This window comes from Tamandua tetradactyla, chromosome 3 (genome assembly GCF_023851605.1).
Source record: "Tamandua tetradactyla isolate mTamTet1 chromosome 3, mTamTet1.pri, whole genome shotgun sequence".
Classification (NCBI taxonomy): domain Eukaryota; kingdom Metazoa; phylum Chordata; class Mammalia; order Pilosa; family Myrmecophagidae; genus Tamandua; species Tamandua tetradactyla.
Genome location: NC_135329.1, coordinates 89,119,264 through 89,139,892, shown reverse-complemented (window position 1 = coordinate 89,139,892; position 20,629 = coordinate 89,119,264). Strand labels below are relative to the sequence as shown.

The 20,629-nt window shown below is 37.5% G+C and overlaps 1 protein-coding gene across 1 annotated transcript in view; it reads left to right on the top strand.

Moving 5' to 3' along the window:
- The window catches only part of CNTNAP5 (contactin associated protein family member 5), an 818,968-nt gene that overhangs the window by 161,995 nt on the left and 636,344 nt on the right, over positions 1-20,629 (top strand). The window contains exon 2 of the mRNA XM_077153509.1: positions 18,817-18,921. Coding sequence (XP_077009624.1) covers positions 18,817-18,921 — 105 coding nt within the window. The remainder of the gene's footprint in view (positions 1-18,816; positions 18,922-20,629) is intronic.

The following is a 20,629-nucleotide window of genomic DNA, read 5'->3' as shown; positions in this document are numbered from 1 at the left end:
TTTCAATAGTAAGGACAGCTAGACCCATACAGGCCTCATGATAAATTTGGGAGGAGAATGACCAATGGGAGTTATAAGCATTCTCACTTATGAACTTTCTAAACATCATTTTCTTACTCCAAAATCTTTAATTTTGTGGTAGTAGTCTTCAATATAAAAATAATTATGTTATAGTTATTGAGCGCTTTAATGTGCTTGCTCTTTCTGTGGGTGATTCATATAATCTTTTCCTATCACAATCACCCTGAGAACAGGCAGCATCATCTTCACTTTCCAGGGAGGGAAAAACAGCAGCACAGGGAAGGGAAAGGATTTGCCTGCATTTACAAAAGTGGTTGGTGTCATGACCGGGATGTATATGCAAGGTGCCGGGGCCCTAGCTTTGATCTTTTTTACCCTACTTCACACCTACACACCTGCCATGGTGTGCACCCTCTTCAACTCTGAATGCAAGGCATTGCAAATGCAGGCTACACTCTAATCCCATGCATTATCCCAACACCTTCAGAGCCTTGGTTTCTTTCCCTGCAAAAGGAGGGGGTGCTTGATGCTGGAACAAGTACTTTGGAGAAGAGATGTCTTTGCCTTCCCAAACAATACCAGTGTTACCTTGATATCCATGCTTCTCTATCTGCCAGTTGTTCATCGTAATGACTGCCCTACTTGCCTGAGTTGAGTTTTGCAAAGATCAAATTAAAAAGTGTTTAGAGGGCGGGCCACAGTGGCTCAGCAGGCAAGGATGCTTGCCTGCCATGCCAGAGGACCCGGGTTTGATTCCTGGTGCGCCATGCCAGAGGACCCGGGTTCGATTCCCGGTGCCTGCCCATGTAAAAAAAAAGTGTTTAGAAACCACATGCTTACAAAGAATGGTGGTGACAACCACATCAAAATGTTTATCAAGTACTGTCGGTCTTGAACTTACTCCCCTATGTGACTCAGGCAAATGGATCTTATAGCGGATTAAATTATGCACACCAATTCAGACGTATACTTAATCTACATTCTTCTGGGTGTGAACCCATTGTGAATAGGATCTCTTGAAGATGTCATTATAGGTAAGGTGTGATCCAAAGGAATGAGGTGTGGTCTTAATTCAGATTACTGATGGCCTTATAAAGAGAAAGAAACTGGAAGCCAGAGTGAGAGAAAGCCATGAGGGCAGGGGCGGGCAGCCAAAACCCGGAAGGCAACAGAATCTGGAATAGAAAAGAGAGGATATCACCATGTGATGTGATGTAGGGATACAAACCAAGGAACCCCATAGTTGCTGGCAACCAACACCAGAATTCAAAGACTTTGGGGCGAAAGACTTGCCTTGCTGGCAGTTTGATTTTGTACTTCCCCTAGCCTCCAAACTGTGAGCCAATAAAATTCTCATTTTGAAACCAACCCATTATGTGGTGTTTGTCATGGCAGTCTGGCAAAATTAAGACATGTATGTCTCTTTCCTATTGCCCAGATATTATCCATTCCAGAAACCATCCCAGTCCTTGCCTAGAATTTTAGGCCCAGTTAAAGAGTCTTCTCCACTTATCTAAAAGGGTATCCAACTGATAATTATTGAGGTACAGCTCTGTGACCCCCACTGTGAGAATCTAGGAAGATAAAAGACAAGCAAGGCATGGGCCTTGCTTGCTGGTTCCTCCTGATGGAAGGGGAGCATAGATGCAAAGACCCAGTTCTCTGTGTCCAGAGAGATCAAGGAAGGCTTCTGGGAGGAATGAGGCTCATTTTTTGCAAGCAGTACAGTAAGTAGGAGATGATAGGAAGGGAAAAGGGAGGTGATGTGGAGGGACATTCAGGGAGTCAACAAATATATAGAGAACAACGTGATAAAAAAACTTCCTAAAAATTGTTAAACCCAGGCATAGACAGAAATAAGGAGAGTCAGAAGGTAAAAGAACCCAGTATCTGAACATGAAGGGATATATATGAGCAAGGAGTGGGAATTTTATTCTGAAGAAAATGGGGAACTACCTTCCACAGACTGATTTAGTCTTTCTTTTCTGTGAAGTACAGTACTTATGGCTCACCTATCTTTGGTCAACGAAAAATGTACCACCTTATGAGAGCTTATGACTTGCTATCTAACATATACGTGTGCACGTATAAGTGTATATATGTATGTGCACACAAATATATAAGTATATATATGCATGCATTCATATACAAGAAATGTATGTGTATTGTATTAGTTTGCAAGCTTCTAGAATGTGATATACCAGAACTGGAATGGCTTTTAAAAGGGGGAATTTAATTAGTTACAAGTTTACAATTATAAGTCTATAAAAATGTCTCAGATAAAGTATCCAGAGAGGGAGAAACCTTAATTCAAGGAAGGTTGATGGGTCAAGAATACCTTTGTCAGCTGGGTAGTCAGGTATTGGCATCTGCTGGCCCCTTGCTCCTGGACTCTATGCCTTCAGTCTCTGTTCCTGTGGGGCTTCTAAATTTGCTTCTCTTGGGCTGTCCTTCATCTTTTGGCTTCCCTTAGCACTCTCCAGGTTCTGGCTTGCTTAATGTCTCATGGTGAGGGCTGCTGGACTCCAAGCATCTCCAAACTTTGTCTCTGTTCTTCAAGTGTTGGTATCTTTTTCAGCTCTGCCCTGAAGTTTCTAGTGGCTCTTTTTCTGAGGTTTCTCCAAAATGTTTTCACTTTTAAAGACTCTTGTAAACTAATCAAGACCCATCTGTAATGGGTGAGGTCATATCTCTATCTAATCAAAACTTAAAACCCACAATTGGGTGCTTCACATCTTCAGGGAGATAATTTAATAAAAAATTCCAATCTACATTATTGAATCAGGATTAAAAGATGTGGTTGCCTTCATAAAATGGAATCAGGATTAAAACATGGTTTTTCTGGGGTACACCATACTTTCAAACTGACACACACACACACACATATATATACATACAATATATGTACACCATATATATACATACGTATATATAGTTTTATTGTCATGACTATCTAAAAGAAAAGAATTTTTTTAAAATATGATTTGAACATTATTTTAACTTGATATATAAGCGTTTGTCATCTCTTTGATTTAAAGATTTGCTAATTTTAGAACCTGATTTGTAAGCTTCCATCATCTCCTATATAACAAAGTAGACTGTCACTGAAGCCAGTGGTCTTAAAGTTATCCTTCGTTTTTACCTCCCTTTCAGTTCAGCAGGTCATGCTGATTCTGATACAATAAGACTAAATTTCTTCTCCCTTCTTCCATTCTGATTGCCACTGCCTTAGTTCAGGCATTTATTATTTCTTCTTCACTATTTCTATAGTAACTGATCAGGTGTTGCGACTGTAATTTTTTTACCCCCATTACCGGGTCCCCATCCCCACTGCAGATGCATGTGCATATGCACACACATACACACGCACGCACACACACACACACACACACACACACCATTCTCTGCTCTGAAATCAGTCCAAACTTTCTAAAATACAAATTGCTGTGACTCTTACCAAAAGTAGTGCTTTTCAGCTTTTTAAGTTTCTGACCTAAAAACGCAAAGATGGGAGACCCTCTTTTAATAAATCATACATTTTCTACTAGCCTTTTGCCCCTCTCTGCTCCATGCCCTCTAATGTTATATAAGAACTTCGGGTCTCTAGTTCCCTTAAGATTCAACATCTGCGTCCAGAGAGCACAAGGTGTGGCACCCTGTGTTTAACAAACATTTGTTTAAGATACAAAGAATGGTGCTAAAACATAGGAAGGTTCTGTATTTGATTTTAGAGCCCAAGTAATGCAGAAGGAGAACAAGCTCTTGGTAAGTAATTATCTTCTGAACCCTAAAGAAAGTGTTAATTAGTCTGAATAGGCAAGATCTAAAGATATAGTAGAAGATGCCAGAAATATCATTCTTCAAATCCAGTGTCTGGAACTTGTCACCATGAATTTGAATTTGAGGAAGAGAGAATACTGGAAAAACAAGATAACTAATATGCATCCAAATATGTGCCTGTCACTGGATAGGTGTTTGACATAAATTGCCTCTTTTTGTCCTCTTTGCAAGTATATACATCACTATATATATATAGTGAGGATCCCCATTTACATAGAGAAAACTGGAAATAAACCATTTCCCCCAGGACATAGAATTAGTAAATTGCAGAGTCAGAATATGAATACAGACTGGGTTGTATTCCAATGTCTGGAAGTTTATCAAATATGCTACAGTCTCCTGCTGGTCCAGAAGAAAAATATATACACACCCAGCCAGATTCAAAATTTGAAGGACCACAGCTTCCAGTCCTGCCAAAAGGCTGGCATTATTTTTGCAACAACAAAGACCGGTAAAGGTCAGTATTTGCTCAAATGATCAGCCTATGCTTATCCTTTCCACTCAGAAACGGCTTGATATGACCTCATTGGTTGTTCTATCAGCCAGCTGGTCAGTTCCCAACCCACGTCTATTGTGTTTTATCAGACATTTTCCTAAACTCCAATGAGCTGATTGATGACATCAGGAAATGTAATGTTTCCTTTAGGAGCACTCTGGCTGGACCCATGAGAGATGAAGAGGATTTTATTTATGTGCATGGATTGATTGGGCTCCACTTTAAGATCAAGGTCTCCGGAGTAACTGGGATTTTCAGTGTAATTTAGGAGCACTCAATGCAGTATCATAACTAGCTATTGGAAGTTTAGCTCCATTGAATTCAATAAAATAATAGATATCTACTTAAAAAGACACAGTCCTTGAGAAGATAGTTTCTCAACTCTGATGAGCACTAAATTGACAGATTCAAGATCTCTACAGGAATTTGGTTGTCTTTTTTCCCCTTGTTTTAATATTCCATGCATTACCATTTGAATGGCATATTTTTTAAAGAAAAATCCCAATCTCTGCTAGTCTTTTAAACCTTTTATTTCCCAGTTTCCCCCCATCTTATATTCTATTCTTTTGGTCAACCAGTTTAGCTTTTTTTGAAAATGCAATAAATTCTGAACCTGATTTGGCGGTGTACTTTGTGATGGTGTATGTGTATGTGTGTGTGTGTGCATGTGTGTGTTTTGAGAGGTAGGAGTGGGAGGAGGGTGGCAGTCATGTTTAGGAACATTTTTGAAACAGTTACATTTTTATTTTTTCAAAGATTCTTTTTTCTTTATCAGTCTCAAACTCCCTAAAAAAGCTTAGCCACCACTCAGCTTCTTATTTCACAGAAAGGTTTTATCTTTTTCTTCTGTGAATCTTACCTCTCCTACACTGCTCTATAGAGGCCTTATAAAATTTTCACATCCTCTGCCTTATCCAAGTAGCCCTGAAGGAGCATTCCTGATGTTGAAAGTTGAATAATGTTAGCATACTTGGGTTTAGGCTGGTTAGAGTCATGCCTTTGGGGCAGGACCCTTCACTCTCTCACCAAAGCTCATCCAATCACAGAATGCTGCTTGTTGGACCTTGCTCCTGACACTGACCAACCTGCCGTTTCACCAGTGATGGCCTGTTCCTATTGGACTCATGAACTTCCATAGGCTACTAGCTCCTTCTTTGCTTTTTCATCTTTCTGATGTCAATTTTGCAAGTGAAGCCAAAGCGCTAGGAGTCAATTTAGAGTAGGTGGCGTCCTACTATGATCTGGGTGAAGAAAAGGATTATAGAAAGGATGGTTTAATGGGGGTAGAGACGGGTAGTTAGCTAACTGAGAGAACTAAAGCAAAAATTGTAATATAACATTTGAAAAGTCTCAAGTAGGGTCAAGGAGTGGGTAACAGAAAAAAATGATATTTCTAAAGAATAAAATAGGACTGGGTCATTCATCCTTTCATTCGATGAAGATTTATTGAACATGTACATACTCTCAGATATTAAGTGCTAGGGGCCCCAAGAAAAAAAATCCCTACCCAGAATGTCCCTTGGTATTCCCATACCATTGGCACATTAGGTACCTCACATTTTGGGAAATTAGAAAATATTTATCAAATTAGATTAAATCATTGACAAACTAGATTTAAGGATAGAAAAAAAATAACAACTGTGAACCCAATTTCCCTAACTTGAGACCCAACCCCCTCAAAAACAAACAGGCAATATGGGAAAACATTGGGCAGTCTGAAAGGAAAGTAACTTAGGTAAGTATATATTGGGACCACTGAGTTTGGGATAAATGTGTGGCATTCATATGCAGATGTTCTTAGAAATCCAAGAGAAAGAGGTGTATTTACTAAGGGTATTCAGTCAAGTAGGAGTTTGGCCCTTGTGCTTGGGCAAACCCAGCATCATTTTAGAGGTTGGAACCAGGTTTTGAGAGGGATGACACACAAAGTGTCTCGTTGACCTCAGTTCAGAGCCACACTTAGACCATGACTAGCATGTGAAAACGGACAGAGGAAATTGTGGTGAAATTAGGGTGATGCTCTTCCTCTCAGTTGTTGCAGTGACTGCTGACAGTGTCCCGAGTCCATGGCATCAGCAGGCTTTGCAGATACACTTCCCAGGTTTAATTGCGATGTGATCATAGCAAGTCACTTTTAAGTAAAGTTAAGTATTTACTGATAAACATTTCTTAAAATATACACAAGAAACATTTCAAAACCCTGGCAAGAATCCCAGGGCTCTCTTATTAATCTCTGGATAGGACTAGGCCCTGTCCTCTGGATGCTTCTGTTGCCTCCTAGGTGCCACTTGCCCCATTTTCCTAGCACTGTTGCAACACATTGGTGATGTATCTATCCTCTCCATGCCTGAGGAAGGCACCATGACTCTGACACCTAGTATGTGTGCATTTGATGTTCGTTGATTGAACAAGCAATTTTACAGTTGAGGAATCTGAAATGCAGAAGGGTAAAAATAGAAAGCATTCACAGCTAAGGGAGAATAGAGCCCTGGATTCATCAATCCCATGCCAATGGCTTTCTTCATGGAATTTATCTTAAACATAAATATATATATATTTATGCATGCATATATATGTATCAATGCATATATGTATATGTGTTTGGGTGCATATGTATGGAAACATATGGATCATCTTTCAAGCCAAACAGATGCTTGGCTCCTTGAGTTCTGGAGCTATGTCTCTGACAACATTCTGTCTTCCACCGGCATGTGCACCACCATGTGTAGGTGATCAGAAACCAAGCACTGATCTAAATTGGAGAGGGATGACAGGATAAAGATTTAATCTTCTTTTCATGACTCATTTTAGAGAACTATGTTTCTCAGACTGCTCATTATGAAGTAATTTATCTTTTTGGGTTTCATGGTGGAAAAGGGGGATGGGTCAAATTCAAGAGTAATACCATAGTATTTACTTTATTTGTTTGCTAAGTAAAATCATAGCTAACGAGGGGAAAAATAAATGAGGCTAAAAGTGTGAGTTGTCACTTCTAAGCACCGTTGTAGGCACTACACAAAATGTATATTATATGTCTTTTAAACAAAGTAGGCCATTAACTGTCCAGTGCTAAGAGGAATTTTATCTCACCTATAAATACAAGTGAATCTTTTAAGCACCAAATCCCCTTATACAGACAATTTACTGTGGTAATCAAGACGATGCACACAATTTAACTTCAGTACCATCTGTAGCTCTATTGGTGTTTTAATAATAATGAATAATAATATACGTCGGCATAAAAAAATCTTACTTAAACCAGCATCATCTTAAAGACTCAATGATAATTTCTAAGAAGCTGTACAAATATCACATTTATTTAGAATTCTATTTTGTGCCTTTACCTTTTAATTAATGCAAAAGACCATTAGCATTTGACAATATATAGATATTCAAGATTATATTATCCCTACTTCTTCAGATTGAGAATATCAAATAAAATGTTTGAATTGAGGGTGCATACAAATATTAATAAGGAAACAATTGAGTTTATTTTCTTTTCTTTTTCCTTTCTTTCTTTTTACTTTCTTCTTAGCTCTCATTTGTCTGTTTTTGCTATGTAGGAGAATGTTGACAGAAGAAATAAGAAGGTGAGAAAAATAGAGAAGGTATTCAAATTCTTTTGAAAGTTATAGACTGTTTCTTCACTGTTTTCCTGTTGCCAAGGAAATGAGCCTATGCTCTTTCTTTTGCATAAATAAAATCATGATTTAATAAATCTTATAAAGAATAATACAACTAATGGTCACCAGATTTACACAGGGTGGTGATTTGTTTACCGTGCCATATGAGGATTCTGTAATTTCAGAGGTTTCTTCTGATAGGTTTTTCCATCAGGAGGGAGAGGAAGAGACATAAACTCTATCAAAGGAGCTTTACTGCAAGGCTATGCACAGGCGGGCTGAAGCCTAAGATGGCACAGTCCTTACTTAGCAGGGGAAACGGTACAAGTTATATAGGATGGTTGGTGGGTAATAGGGAAAGGGTGGCGGTGGATTCTCATTGTCTAGTTTGAATGAGGGGAATTGGCATGTTCTTACTGGTTGGTTTAGTAGTGGGAAGGGAGGGGCGGCTAAGCAGAAGTTGGCAGCTTTTCATTGAAGTCCTTTAAAATTTAAACGCTGCTGCTGTAGTCATGCAGGGATGCAATTGCCAGAGGGCAGATGTTGGGTAAGGGGACCGTATTACAAGATTGCAACTGTAGGAGGGCAAGAGGGCATGGGCTGGTGTAGGCTCAGTGGGTTTCCTGGAAATCATGGATGGGGGAAGCTTCTGTGAATATTTGCTAGGGGTTGGTCACATCATGGGTGAAAGGGTTCTGCCTAAACACCTTCCATTTCTGATACAATGAAACTACAGGTCATTTTCAAGTAGAACTAGTGTTGTCAAACTGCTACTGAAAGGAAAGATCTGAGGGAGTTGTTTTGGATCACATCCTTAGGCAGAGGTTTTTATCTGCATCAAGTGGATCTGGATTGGGTGACAGGAGGTGACCTTTATGGTGACAGGAAAGCCACTGATTAGAGAAAAATGGAGAGTAATAAAGGCGTGTGCATAGGATTTGCTTTTTTAAATTTCCTTTTTATCCCATTTCCTTTTTGCAACAAAATATTTTAGAGAAAGGGCCCATTAAAAGACTTTTTAAAAATATAGTTTGAAAATATTTTCCTGTATCAACACATCTGTGAGGTTTTGTTCATTCCTGGAACATGACTGTAGCAGAAATTGTTACTGGCTATCTCAGATCATGTGCCCCTGGTGAAGAGAGTTTTAGAGCAGACTGACTTTTAGTTCTTCAATAGTTGTTTTTTGCTTGTTGTTTTGGTGAAGTTCAAATACTCCTCTGCCCTCCCCAATTTCTTCTCCTTTCCTTTGTTCCCTGTATAATCACAGGTGCACAGAGCATATCTATATGTGCTTTTGGAGGTAATGGTTGGTGGATTTAACCGACCCAGAAACCTAAGTGGAGCCTGAAATTCAACAACATGGGTTTGCTTGACAGTGAAACAAATGGTGTTTCAGTTCTTTTCTTCCCAGCTGCATGTTTGGGGTGCTGCTAACCCAACTGTCAAAGCCGACCACTGCCCAGAAGGGTAGAATTTCCCCATATAACATTGTCCTCTCCTGCCTGCATCTTCATCCCCTTCATTTACCCTATGCCTCATATCCGTCTTCTCATCAGGACAATTGTAAACCTTCAGTGGAAAAGTACTATCGTGAAATCAAGTCTCAGAAAGTTTTTTTGACAATTTTTGCTCAAAAAGTTACTCTTGATTGCTCAAATAAGACCATGATTCATATCCTACTTTCACCTCTCATTCTGTGCTTTATGCATTAAAAGAAAACATAGAGATCTATTCTTATTCCATCTTTAATGATTCTATGGCTAGATATGACAGAGATGGCTCTATTTTGCAGACAATAGAAATAAAGTTTCAAGCACTTGAAGGTAGTATCTAGAGTAACTAACAAGTCACTAGAACAAACGAATCTAGAATTGGGACTTTCTAGCTGTAACCCTTCTGACATTTTCCACTATCAGCCTGTCCCAAATTATGAATCAAATAATAAAAGCCCTAATTATTGTTCTCATTTATGCTAGGTGACTCCTCTGCTTTAAGAATAGGACACATGTCTAAAAATAATGCACACTTGTAGATTTAGAATGGTTATATTGATAAAGCCTAAGTCCCAAAGGTTAGAGGGTAATTCAATTCAACACCTGGTCTGTTCTCAATTTAGGTGAGGTGATCCATGTGACAGTGATAGGAGGGAGGTTTCTTACCTGCCCTAGAGTGGGAGGTATATGTTTACAAGGGGCTTTTCCTCCTCTCTAATTTGAAACTTGCCCATTCTTAGTACTTTTAGTGATAGGAGACGGAAAGTTCATATTTATTAACAACAACAACAAAAAAAGCCACTTGCAAATGCATAGGGTCTGGGAGGTCAGGAATCTTGAGGAAAACTACTCTAGACCTTTCATTAGTACAGATTGGTTTTTAATGAATGCTTTTACTAATTTCCAAAGTAAAAATACAATATCTGACCTGCAATTGAGATTAAGGGCAGACCTGTTTCACAAGAGGTAGTGGCAGCTGGCTGTCTAAGGCCAAGGGCTTTGGGAAATTAGCTTTCCCAGAAGTCAGTGCTATGTGAAGCTAGAGTACCACCACGTAAGGCTGGAGAAGACAGAAAAAAGGTTATTTGCTCAGAAGTCAGGAAACCTGTGAACCCATTTTACTGGCTTGAGTGGGATCTTAATTAAAAACCTCTTAAATTGCTCTCTCCATATTGCAGATATCAGTGCCCATGCCCCACTCTCTCTGCAGGATGCTATGGTATTCAGCTCCTGGAGAGCTCATTGGTGACAGAAAGAGAAGAAAAACCTTCCTCTCAATATCAGGGGTAGGTATGGCCTATCACATAACAGCTTTTGATTAGTGACTTTGGATCCCTTTGGCATCCAGCTCTGAGTGCTGCTTGACAGAGGAGATCTAAAGACAACATGCTTTAGGTCAAGGGCTACATTTGCTGGACAAATCAAGAAAGTACAGCTCTGGGGAGCTGTAGAAGTTCATGGCAATCTTACCCTTCTCAGGTCCATTTGGAGCTTGTTTTCATTCCCTTCCTAGGTCCCTGGCCTTGTTCCAGTTGAGTAACCCTGACTTCTAAAACTCATCTCCAACATCTACACCTCCTCTCTCCCAACCAGAAAAACAAACTGTCTTCAGCTGAAAGCAGCTAGAGATAATGAAAGGAGGGTAAGAAACTGTAGAGGCAACAGCCAGGGGCAAAGCCTTGCCTACTTTAAAGATCTTGCAAAGGGAGGTCTGCCCCTGGGAAATAGAGTGGGCATTCAAACTCTGTAAACAGAGCAACTCCAAAACAACTAACAATCCCAAGTCCCAGAGAGTGGGGCCAGCCCAAGAAAGAAAGGGGGTAGCCTGCATTCTGCATTCATCTCGAGCTGACCTTCCTGATAGGTAGGTCAAGAAAACTTCTGAAATGGAAACAACGACCAAAAATCTGTCACAGAATTTTGAAAAAAAAAAAAAAAGAAAACTTCTGTCTCATCATCAGCTGGTTACAAACTTACGAAACAGATACCTCAGACAATAAATTCCAGAGTTAATATTTTAAAATATTAAAATGTACAGTGTGCAACAATAGACAAGATGAAGAAAATAGGAATCGAAAGCCCATCTAAAGGAAGAGGATAGAAATCCAGAAAACACCAACAAAAACCAGAATGTGAACATGCTGATCTTAAAATGATCGAGGAGTTAAAGCTAAAGAAAGAATTAAAATATTCTAGTGAAACAGTGAATGAAAAAAATGAGAATCTTAGAATAGAGATAAAAAAAAAAATTAAAGGAAACAAACAGAACTACTGGACTGGAAGACCATGATAAATGAAATGAAAAATTCCCGAGATGATTTCAGCAGCAAATTAGAGTTGGCAGAAGAAAAAAATCAATGAACTTAAAGACAAGATACTTGAAGTGAGTCAAGCTGAGGAGAAGAAGGAAAAGATAAAGAATTATAAAAAGTGAAAATAGCCTAAGATATCTCTGAGACACTATCATGCATAACAATATATGTGTTATGAACATCTCAGAAGGCAAAGAATAAAGAGAGGGACAGAAGGAATATTCAAGTAAGTAATGACAGAGAACTTCCCAAACTTAGCAGAAGACATGAATACAAACATCCAAGAAGCCCAGAGAACACCAAACAGGATAAACATGATGAAAATATACACTTTCATATATTGAACACACTATAAAATGCAAAGGACAAGGAAAAAGCTCTGAAAACTGCAAGAGAAAAGCAAGATGTCATGGACAAGAGAGTCCCAATTAGACTGAGTGCTGATTGCTCATCAGAAATCACAAAGGCAAGAAGGCAATGGGTTGAAATACTTATAGTGCTGAAAGAAAACAACTGCCACCAAGAATTTTATATACAGCAAGTCTTTCTTTCAAAAATGAGGGAGAGATTAAGACATTCTCAGGCAAATAATAGCTGAGGGAATTCATCGCCACTGAAACTGCATTGCATGCAGCACTAAAGGCTGTTTTTCAAACTGACAGGAAAGGACACTAAACATCAGTTCAAAGTGGCATTAAGAAATGAAGAACTGTGGTCAAAATAACCACTTCAATAATTGTAAGTGCCAGTATTATTGTATTATTTGGCATGTACCTCTACTTCTTACTTCCCAAAGTTGCTAAAATGCAGATGCATAAAAAGCAACAAAAATATGATTTTGAAATATAATGTACATATGTACATGGTAGCAATTACAAAAAGAAAAGGCAGGGAGATGTATAGGGATAGGGAACGGTGTATATGTATGATATTGAAGACAAGTTGGTGCAAATCAAATATGATTGCTATATATTAAGGATGTTAAATTTTAACCCCATGATAACCACAAGGAAAATAAATAAAAAATATACCCAGACAGAAAAGAGAAAGAATGCAATACAGTAAAACGAGAAAAATCAAATAAATATAAAAATAGGCATTAATCAAAGAAGTGACAAGATGGCAATGGCATGATATCAATGCCCCCAAATCAGCATTGCTTCTCTACACAAGCAATGAACAATAAAGAAATCAAGAAAAAAAAAATTCATTTACAATAGCAAATAAAAGAATCAAATATCTAAAAATAAATCTAATCAAGAATATGAAGAACTTGTAGAAAAAAAAACTACAAAACATTGCTAAAAAAAATCAAGATCTAAATAAATGGAAGGACATTCTGTATTCATGTATTGAAAGGCCAAATATTGTTAAGATATTTATCCTACCCAAAGTGATTTACATATTCAACACAATCTCCATCAAAATTCCAACAATTTTCTTTGCAGAAATGGAAAAGCCAATTCTGAAACATAAAGGGCTACAAATAGTCAAAGCCATCCTGAGAAAGAAGAATGGAGTTAGAGGACTAATACTTCCTGATCTGAAACCTTACAACAAATCCACAGTAATTAAAACAACATGGTACTGGCACAAGGACAGATATATAGGCCAATGGAATTGAATTGAGAGCTTAGAAATCAACCCTAACATTTTTGCTAAATGATTTTTGCCAAGAGGGCAAAGACCACTCAATTGAAAAAGGATGTCTGTTTGACAAATGGTACTCAGAAAACTGGTGATACATTTACAAAATAAAGAATAGGGACCTTTACCTCACACCTTATAAAAATAGCAACTCAAAATGGATCAATACGTAAATATTAGAAATAGAACTATCAAACTCCTAAAAGAAAACATAGGGAAGCATCTTCTTCAAGACTTTATGCTAGGCAATGGTTTCTTAGACTTTATACCTAAAGCACAAACAAAATAACAACAAAAATAGATAAATGGGATCTCATAACAATTAAAAACTTTTACGCCCCAAAAGACTTTATCATGAAAGTAAAATAACCTACATAAATATTTGGAAGCCACATATCTGATAAAGGTTTAATATCCAGAATATATAAAGAAATCCTTCAACTTAACAAAAGGACAAACCAGTCAATTAAAAAAATGGGCAAAATACTTGGGTAGATAGCTCTCTGAACATTTACAAATTGTTTATAAGCACATGAAAGATGCTCATCATTATTAGCTATCAGGGAAATGCAAATCAAAACCATAATGTGACATCATTTCACTCACTGGAAAGCTAGTATTAATAAAAAAAACAAAAAAAGAAGAAACTTACAAGTGTTGGAGAGGATGCAGAGAAATAGGACCACTCATTCTATTGTGGTGATAATGTTAAATGGTTCAGCCACTGTGGAAGACAGCTTGGCATTTCCTCAGAATGTTAAGTATAGAATTACCATATGACCCAGCAATCCCATTACTAGTTATATACCCAAAATATTGAAACCCAGGCTTCAAACAGAGATTTTCATACTGATGATCACAATGAATTATTCATAACTGCCAAAAGATGGAAGCGACCCAAGTGTCCATCAACCTATGAATGGATGAACAAAATATGATATATGCCTACTGTGGAATATTTTTCTTTTGTAAAAAAGGAATAAAGTTCTGATACATGTGACAACATGGGTAAACATTGAAAACATCATGTTGAGTGAAATAAGCCAGACTAAAAGGACAAATATTTTATGATCTCACTGATTTAAAATAATAAGAATAATCAATTATGGAGAAGGAATCTAATATATAGTTTAGCAGGAGATAGGGTGGTGACAGGGAACGTGAAATTAAAGCTTAAAATGTAGAGTTCCCATTTGTAATGATGGAAATATTTGGGTAATGGATTGTGGCAATAATTGCACATCACTGTGATTGTAATAAACAGCACTGAAATATATCTGAATATGGTTAAAAAGGGAAATGCTATGTTGTATGTATGGTAATAGGAAAAAATATTTTAAATATTCCTGGAACTGTACTGCACAAGCAGTGAACCCTAATTTAAATAATTGATTATTGTTAATAATACAATTATAAAAATCTGTTTGCATGAATTGCAAATTTTCCAGACCAATGCAGAATTTTAATAATAGGGTGCTATATGGGAATACTGTATTTTATGCATGATGTTTTTTTCAACATACATAAATAAAGTTTTATTGGAGCATGTGCATTTGCATGTTGTCCAGGTTGGCTTTTTTATTTACATTTTTCAATTAAATATAACATAGATACAAAGAAAAGAAAAAGAAATTCATGATTTGCAAACTACACTTCAACAAGTAGATACAGAACAGATTTCATAGTTTGTTATGGGTTGCCATTCCACTATTTCAGATTTTGCCTTGCAGCTGCTCCAAAATACTGGAGGCTAGAATAATTTTTTTTTTTCATTTTTGTGAAAAACAACATATACTAAAAAGCAATACATTTCAAAGCACATCACAAGAATTAGTTGTAGAACAGATTTCAGAGTTTGGTATGGGTTATATTTCTACCGTTTTAGGTTTTGCTTCTAGCTGCTCTAAGATAATGGAGACTAAAAGAAATATCAACATAATGATTCAGCAATCATACTCATCTGTTAAACCTTAACTTCTCTGTATAATTCCATCATCAACTTTGGTCTTTCTCCCATTTTTTAGGATTATTTGGGCTATGCCCATTCTAAATTTTTCACGTTGGAAGGGGCTGTCAATGATACAGGATAGAGGGATGGAATTATTTGATGTTCTGGAAAGGTGGCCCCCCTGCATTTTAGGACTTACCTGGTACCAGACCCACCTGGAGTTTGTAGGTTTCTGAAAAGTTACCCTAGTGCAGGGAACCTTTGTAGAATCTCATATATTATCCCTGGTATTCTTTAGGATTGGCTGCAATGGTTTTGGTTGGGGTTTGGCAAGTTATGGTAGGTAGCAATATTTAACTAAAGCTAGCATAAGCGTGACCTCCAGAGTAGCCTCACGACTCTATTTGAACTTTCTCAGCTGCTGATACTTTATTAGTTATGTTTCTTTTCCCCCTTTTGGTCAGGATGTCATTGTTTATCCCAGGGTGCCAGGGCCAGACTCATCCCTCACACTGCCAGGTAGACTTTCACCCCTGGATGTCATGTCCCATGCACAAAGGAGGGCAATTGTTTCACCTGCAGAGTTGGCTTTAGAAAGAGAAAGGCCACATCTGAACAACTAAAGAGGGCCTCTGGAAGTAACTTTTCGGCATACTTATAGGTAGGTTAGACTTCTCCACTACACACATAAGCTTCACAAGAGCAAGCCTCAAGATCAAGGGCTTGACCTATTGATTTGGGTGTCCCTAATGTTTGACACAGTATCAGGGGTTTCTCTGGTGGCAAAGTTCAATAGTTCCATATTTTTCTTCCATCCTTCAAGGGACTTTGCCAATACTTTTTGATTATCTACTTAATGTACTCTGGGATGTATCCAGGTATTACGTTAAGCTATATAGGATTAAAGGCCCTCATTCTTATTCTGGGCTCCATGTTGTTTGGACTGTTTAAATGATCTACCTAGACAGATTGAGTTAGATTATGTGCTAAAGAAAATTTAGGTTTGAGACAAAATAAACCTTTCTTCCTTTGGTCTGAAAGAGTAGATGAGGGTCTTTCTTACCCCAGATTTTGAATTACTTTCATTCTGATCTGATTGGCTTCATTCTTAACTCTAAATAGCAGGTTGCATATATAAAAAATAACCTCTGAAAATCCAGAAATAATAGTTACGACTCTGGGCTAAATGTGACTTTATGCATGATTTTTAAAATGCATAAATATATATAAATCAATAGATAAATAAGCAAACAAATAAATAGAACTGTTGAGCAAAAGCTTAGTGGAGAAATGGGGTTAAGTGCACAATGCTTAAATATGTCATCAATGAAACATAAAAGATGATTAGAGGGAGGGCCATGGTGGCTCAGCAGGCAGACTTCTCGCCTGCTGTGCCAGAGACCTGGGCTCAATTCCCAGTGCCTGCCCATGCAAAAAAAAAAAAAAAAAAAAAGAGAGAGAGAGACTATTAGAAACTATTTTAGAAAAAAGATGATGTCATTTTACACTGTAACTGTTTAAGAAATTAATGTAACTACTAAATTAAATACGGCAGTTGCCTGTGGAAGTGGGCATCAAAAGGGTTGCAGCTTATCTGTTATTTTGAAGTGGAGGAAGGAGTATTACCTGATATTGGACTGAAATTTTAACACCAGATAGGGAAGGATGCAACTCATAAAAGCATGTAAAGAACTGATACCTGGTTGTTATTTGAAGCGTGTTCTTGTGTCTATTTTGCATATTCCTATGTGGCTTAGTTCAGCTGGGGTCAGTTTTCAGCATTCATCTACTACATTTTCTGGATGAAAGGGAAGACAATTGGCATTAAGTTCAAATTGTTTCCTAAGATATCAATAACATAATTAATTTACATTTTTAAGCTGAGTCCTGTGGAGGTGTGTGTGCCCCCTTTTGCCTGCATCTTCTTCCAGAAGAGAAAGGGCTCAGAGCTCGGTTTTGTATTTGCTGAAGGTCAAGAGCTGAGAGGCACGTGTTGCTGTAATTTTTATGTTATGCATGTCAGGGAGTATCTGGCTCTGTTTTGTTTGCTGAATACTTCAAAATATTTTTCTAACGTTTGTGTTTGGGAAAAAAACTAAAAATACACTTTGCCACTTCACTTTTTTAAAAACACATTTAACAAACAAGGATTTAATCCTGCAAATTTTTACTTTCCTGGAATTAATTGAAATACTGCTCTCTAAGAATTTGCTGGATAAACAAGCATCCTTATAATTCTATGTAAATATCTTCTTAAAAAAGGCCAAGTCAACCTCTTTCTGAGAGTCTTTCATACCAAGTTAACTTTCAAACTGAGTAATGTTTCAAATTTGAATGAGGACATCTAGATATCATATAGCCATTTTGCAACATCCTTCAGGATCAATTATGTGAAATGGAAAAAATAAGAAGAGTGTTAGTTCTGTTATGTTGACTGATTGTTTCATACCCTCCTTTCTTTCCTTTTTCCTTCCTTCATTCACCATTCCATTCTTTCAATACTCCATCACTAAAGGTCTATGATGTACCAGATTCTTTGCCAATGTCCCACAAACAGTTTGCCACTTAGAGGAGGATCAAAACTTATCAAGTGGTGATTACAGAACATTTGGGTGATCATGATGCCAGGAGTGAAAAGGAGAGGCCCATACGTGAGATTGGATGGTCAGGATATTAGTGTCAACCTGAAAGGATGCATCTGTTGCCCAAACCACATCTCCGCCTATGGCCCCATCAAGGTCTACATTTTGAAAGCATCAGTTGAGTCTTAGAAAGCTTTCTTACTATATTTAGGGAAGACATTGAGTGGGGCGGGAACAGCAGGAGTAGCTACTCCAGTGAAATCACAATAAACATTCCAGAAGAACTGGGACCATGCTCTCCTATTTTAGGGAATAGAAACAAATTACTTAGAATCAGATCTCATTTTTTTCAAAGGCTTTCACACAGCTGGGTGTGAGATACTTTTTCACTTTCTAGATACAATTATTACAGGGACACATAGGGACTGGAAGTGGGGTATTAAGTAATAATCCCCTCTTTAATAGGTCTTCCATCTTAAAGAATAAGTTCAATTAGCAGTCACCAGGCTTTGCTCAGGTGGTAGATTGAAGAAATGAATAGGTAGCCCAGCTTTTGGGTCAGTCAAATCTGTGTGAGAATTCTGGCTCTATTATTTTCTATCATTGTGAACTCGGACAACTGATTTAACATCCCTGAACTTCAGTTTCCCTGGTGTGTGAAAGGAAGCTGTATCTGTGCTTTAGGGTTGTTGTGAGGAGAAGATGAAATAATGCATGTAAATCAACGGCCCATGACCTTGTTCAGAGTGGTGGTAAATACCTGATGGTAGTACATGCAATGAATCCCCTCATTTGAGAATATCCCCTGCTAATAGAATCTGGCTTCTCTCTTTTTCTGTGTCTCTTTTTAGATAACTGCGATGACCCATTAGTGTCCCTGCTCTCTCCAATGGCTTTTTCCAGTTCCTCAGACCTCAGTGGTTCTCATAGCCCAGCTCAGCTTAACTGGAGAGTAGGTAAGTTGGGGTGCCTGAGACCCTAAAGCCAAGTACTAAATGAGCCCATGGTGAGTAAATTGTAGGACACAAAATACCGCCATATCCGGTTCACATCAACAACAATTGCAAGATTTGAGAGAAAGTATGTAAATTTTAATATGACTATACATCCTAATACACAATGGATATTCAAAATATGCTGATTCTTGTTCCCCAAATCCACATTTTTATCATAAAAAGTCTTGGTGAAAATAAGTATTCTTTTAAATTGGTTTGCTTTTCCATTTTACGTATGTCTAGCAAATAAATAGTTGTCAAACATATTTTTATGATAGCATGCTTATACTAAGCGTGAATGGAGGCTACTTAGATTTTTCCCATCAACAGCTTTTCTCTATAAAATAAATATTGCTAATTTTAAAAATATGTAAAATTCTACTAAGTTAAAATTAAAAAAATACAAATAATCTATAATCCTACCAGCGCAAGATAATGTAGGTTGATTGTCTGGTGTGCTCTTTTCAACATGCGGGAGGAGTGAGAGCAGACAGCATGCCTTTAACAAAAATGGTGTCAGATATCTAGATAGAGAATCTTTATCATTGTAAATGAATTATGTTTCTGTTCTAGCTCATTCAAATTTGTGTTTTCAAAGTCAGACTCAGATGTTGAATGTAGATATATATATTCTCTTTTTTTTTGAGGACCCCTTTTAATATCTAATGACTGTTAAAAACACTTTTCCAAGTGGGGGGGGTAAAAAACGATATTTTGTCTGTATTTTCAAGGTGTCCACTGACTGACTCGACCTCCTCTTAAGCACCTTTGACTGTATTTTCTCATTCATATGTAAGGCCAGCCCTATGACAGGTTTTTCTGGTGTTAAACAACTTTGTCTTTCTGGAATAAGTCCTAAATTGGTTGTTATGGATATTATTTTATAAGTGCTACCACTTGAATTTAAATGTTGAATCTCCGTTAACTGTGAGCTCCATTAGTATTTTTTGCTTGTATGTTTGTTGCATGCACATTTCAGTTTTCTTTTATAATGGGTTAGTATTTTTAAAGTTACAAGTTTCATGGTTTTGTTGAGAAAGGAGCTTCAGAATATTATCACAAAGTGAAAAAAAACAGTCAGTCATAGGCCAAACGAAATAATAATAGTAAAAATAATAGTAATTTTTTCATTAATGTCCTTTGCTGAATACTCTCCGCTAAAAATTTTGTTAAGCCTTTAACCTATATTATGGTAGTGAGTCCTCACAAAGATGCTGTAAGGTAAACATCTTTATCCTTTGCCTTTAGGCAAATTACCCAAGGCCCAGAGAAGTTCATAATTTATCCAAGATCACATAGTTAGGAAGGGAGATTGTTGGATTCAAACCTATGTGATCTGAAACTAATGTTTTGATCCAAAGCAGAGCGGTGTCAAATTGATTCACTAGTAAGGATCAAGAGGGATGTAGAAGGAAGAAAAGAGAATTGGAGACTAAGTGGCCAGAGTTCAAATGCTGTCTATGCCACTGACAAGCGAAGTCACTTCACCGCCCTGAACTTTGGTTCTTGATCTGTAAAGTGGACCAATAACATCTAATTTGCAACATTATGTGTAGACAGAGACCAGATGTGCATGTCCAAAAGGTCCCTGTCGCTGTGGGATAGAGAATTGGGTTGCTGCAGAAGAGACACTTTTCGTTTCAGAAAGAACCACAGGTGGACTGTCTTT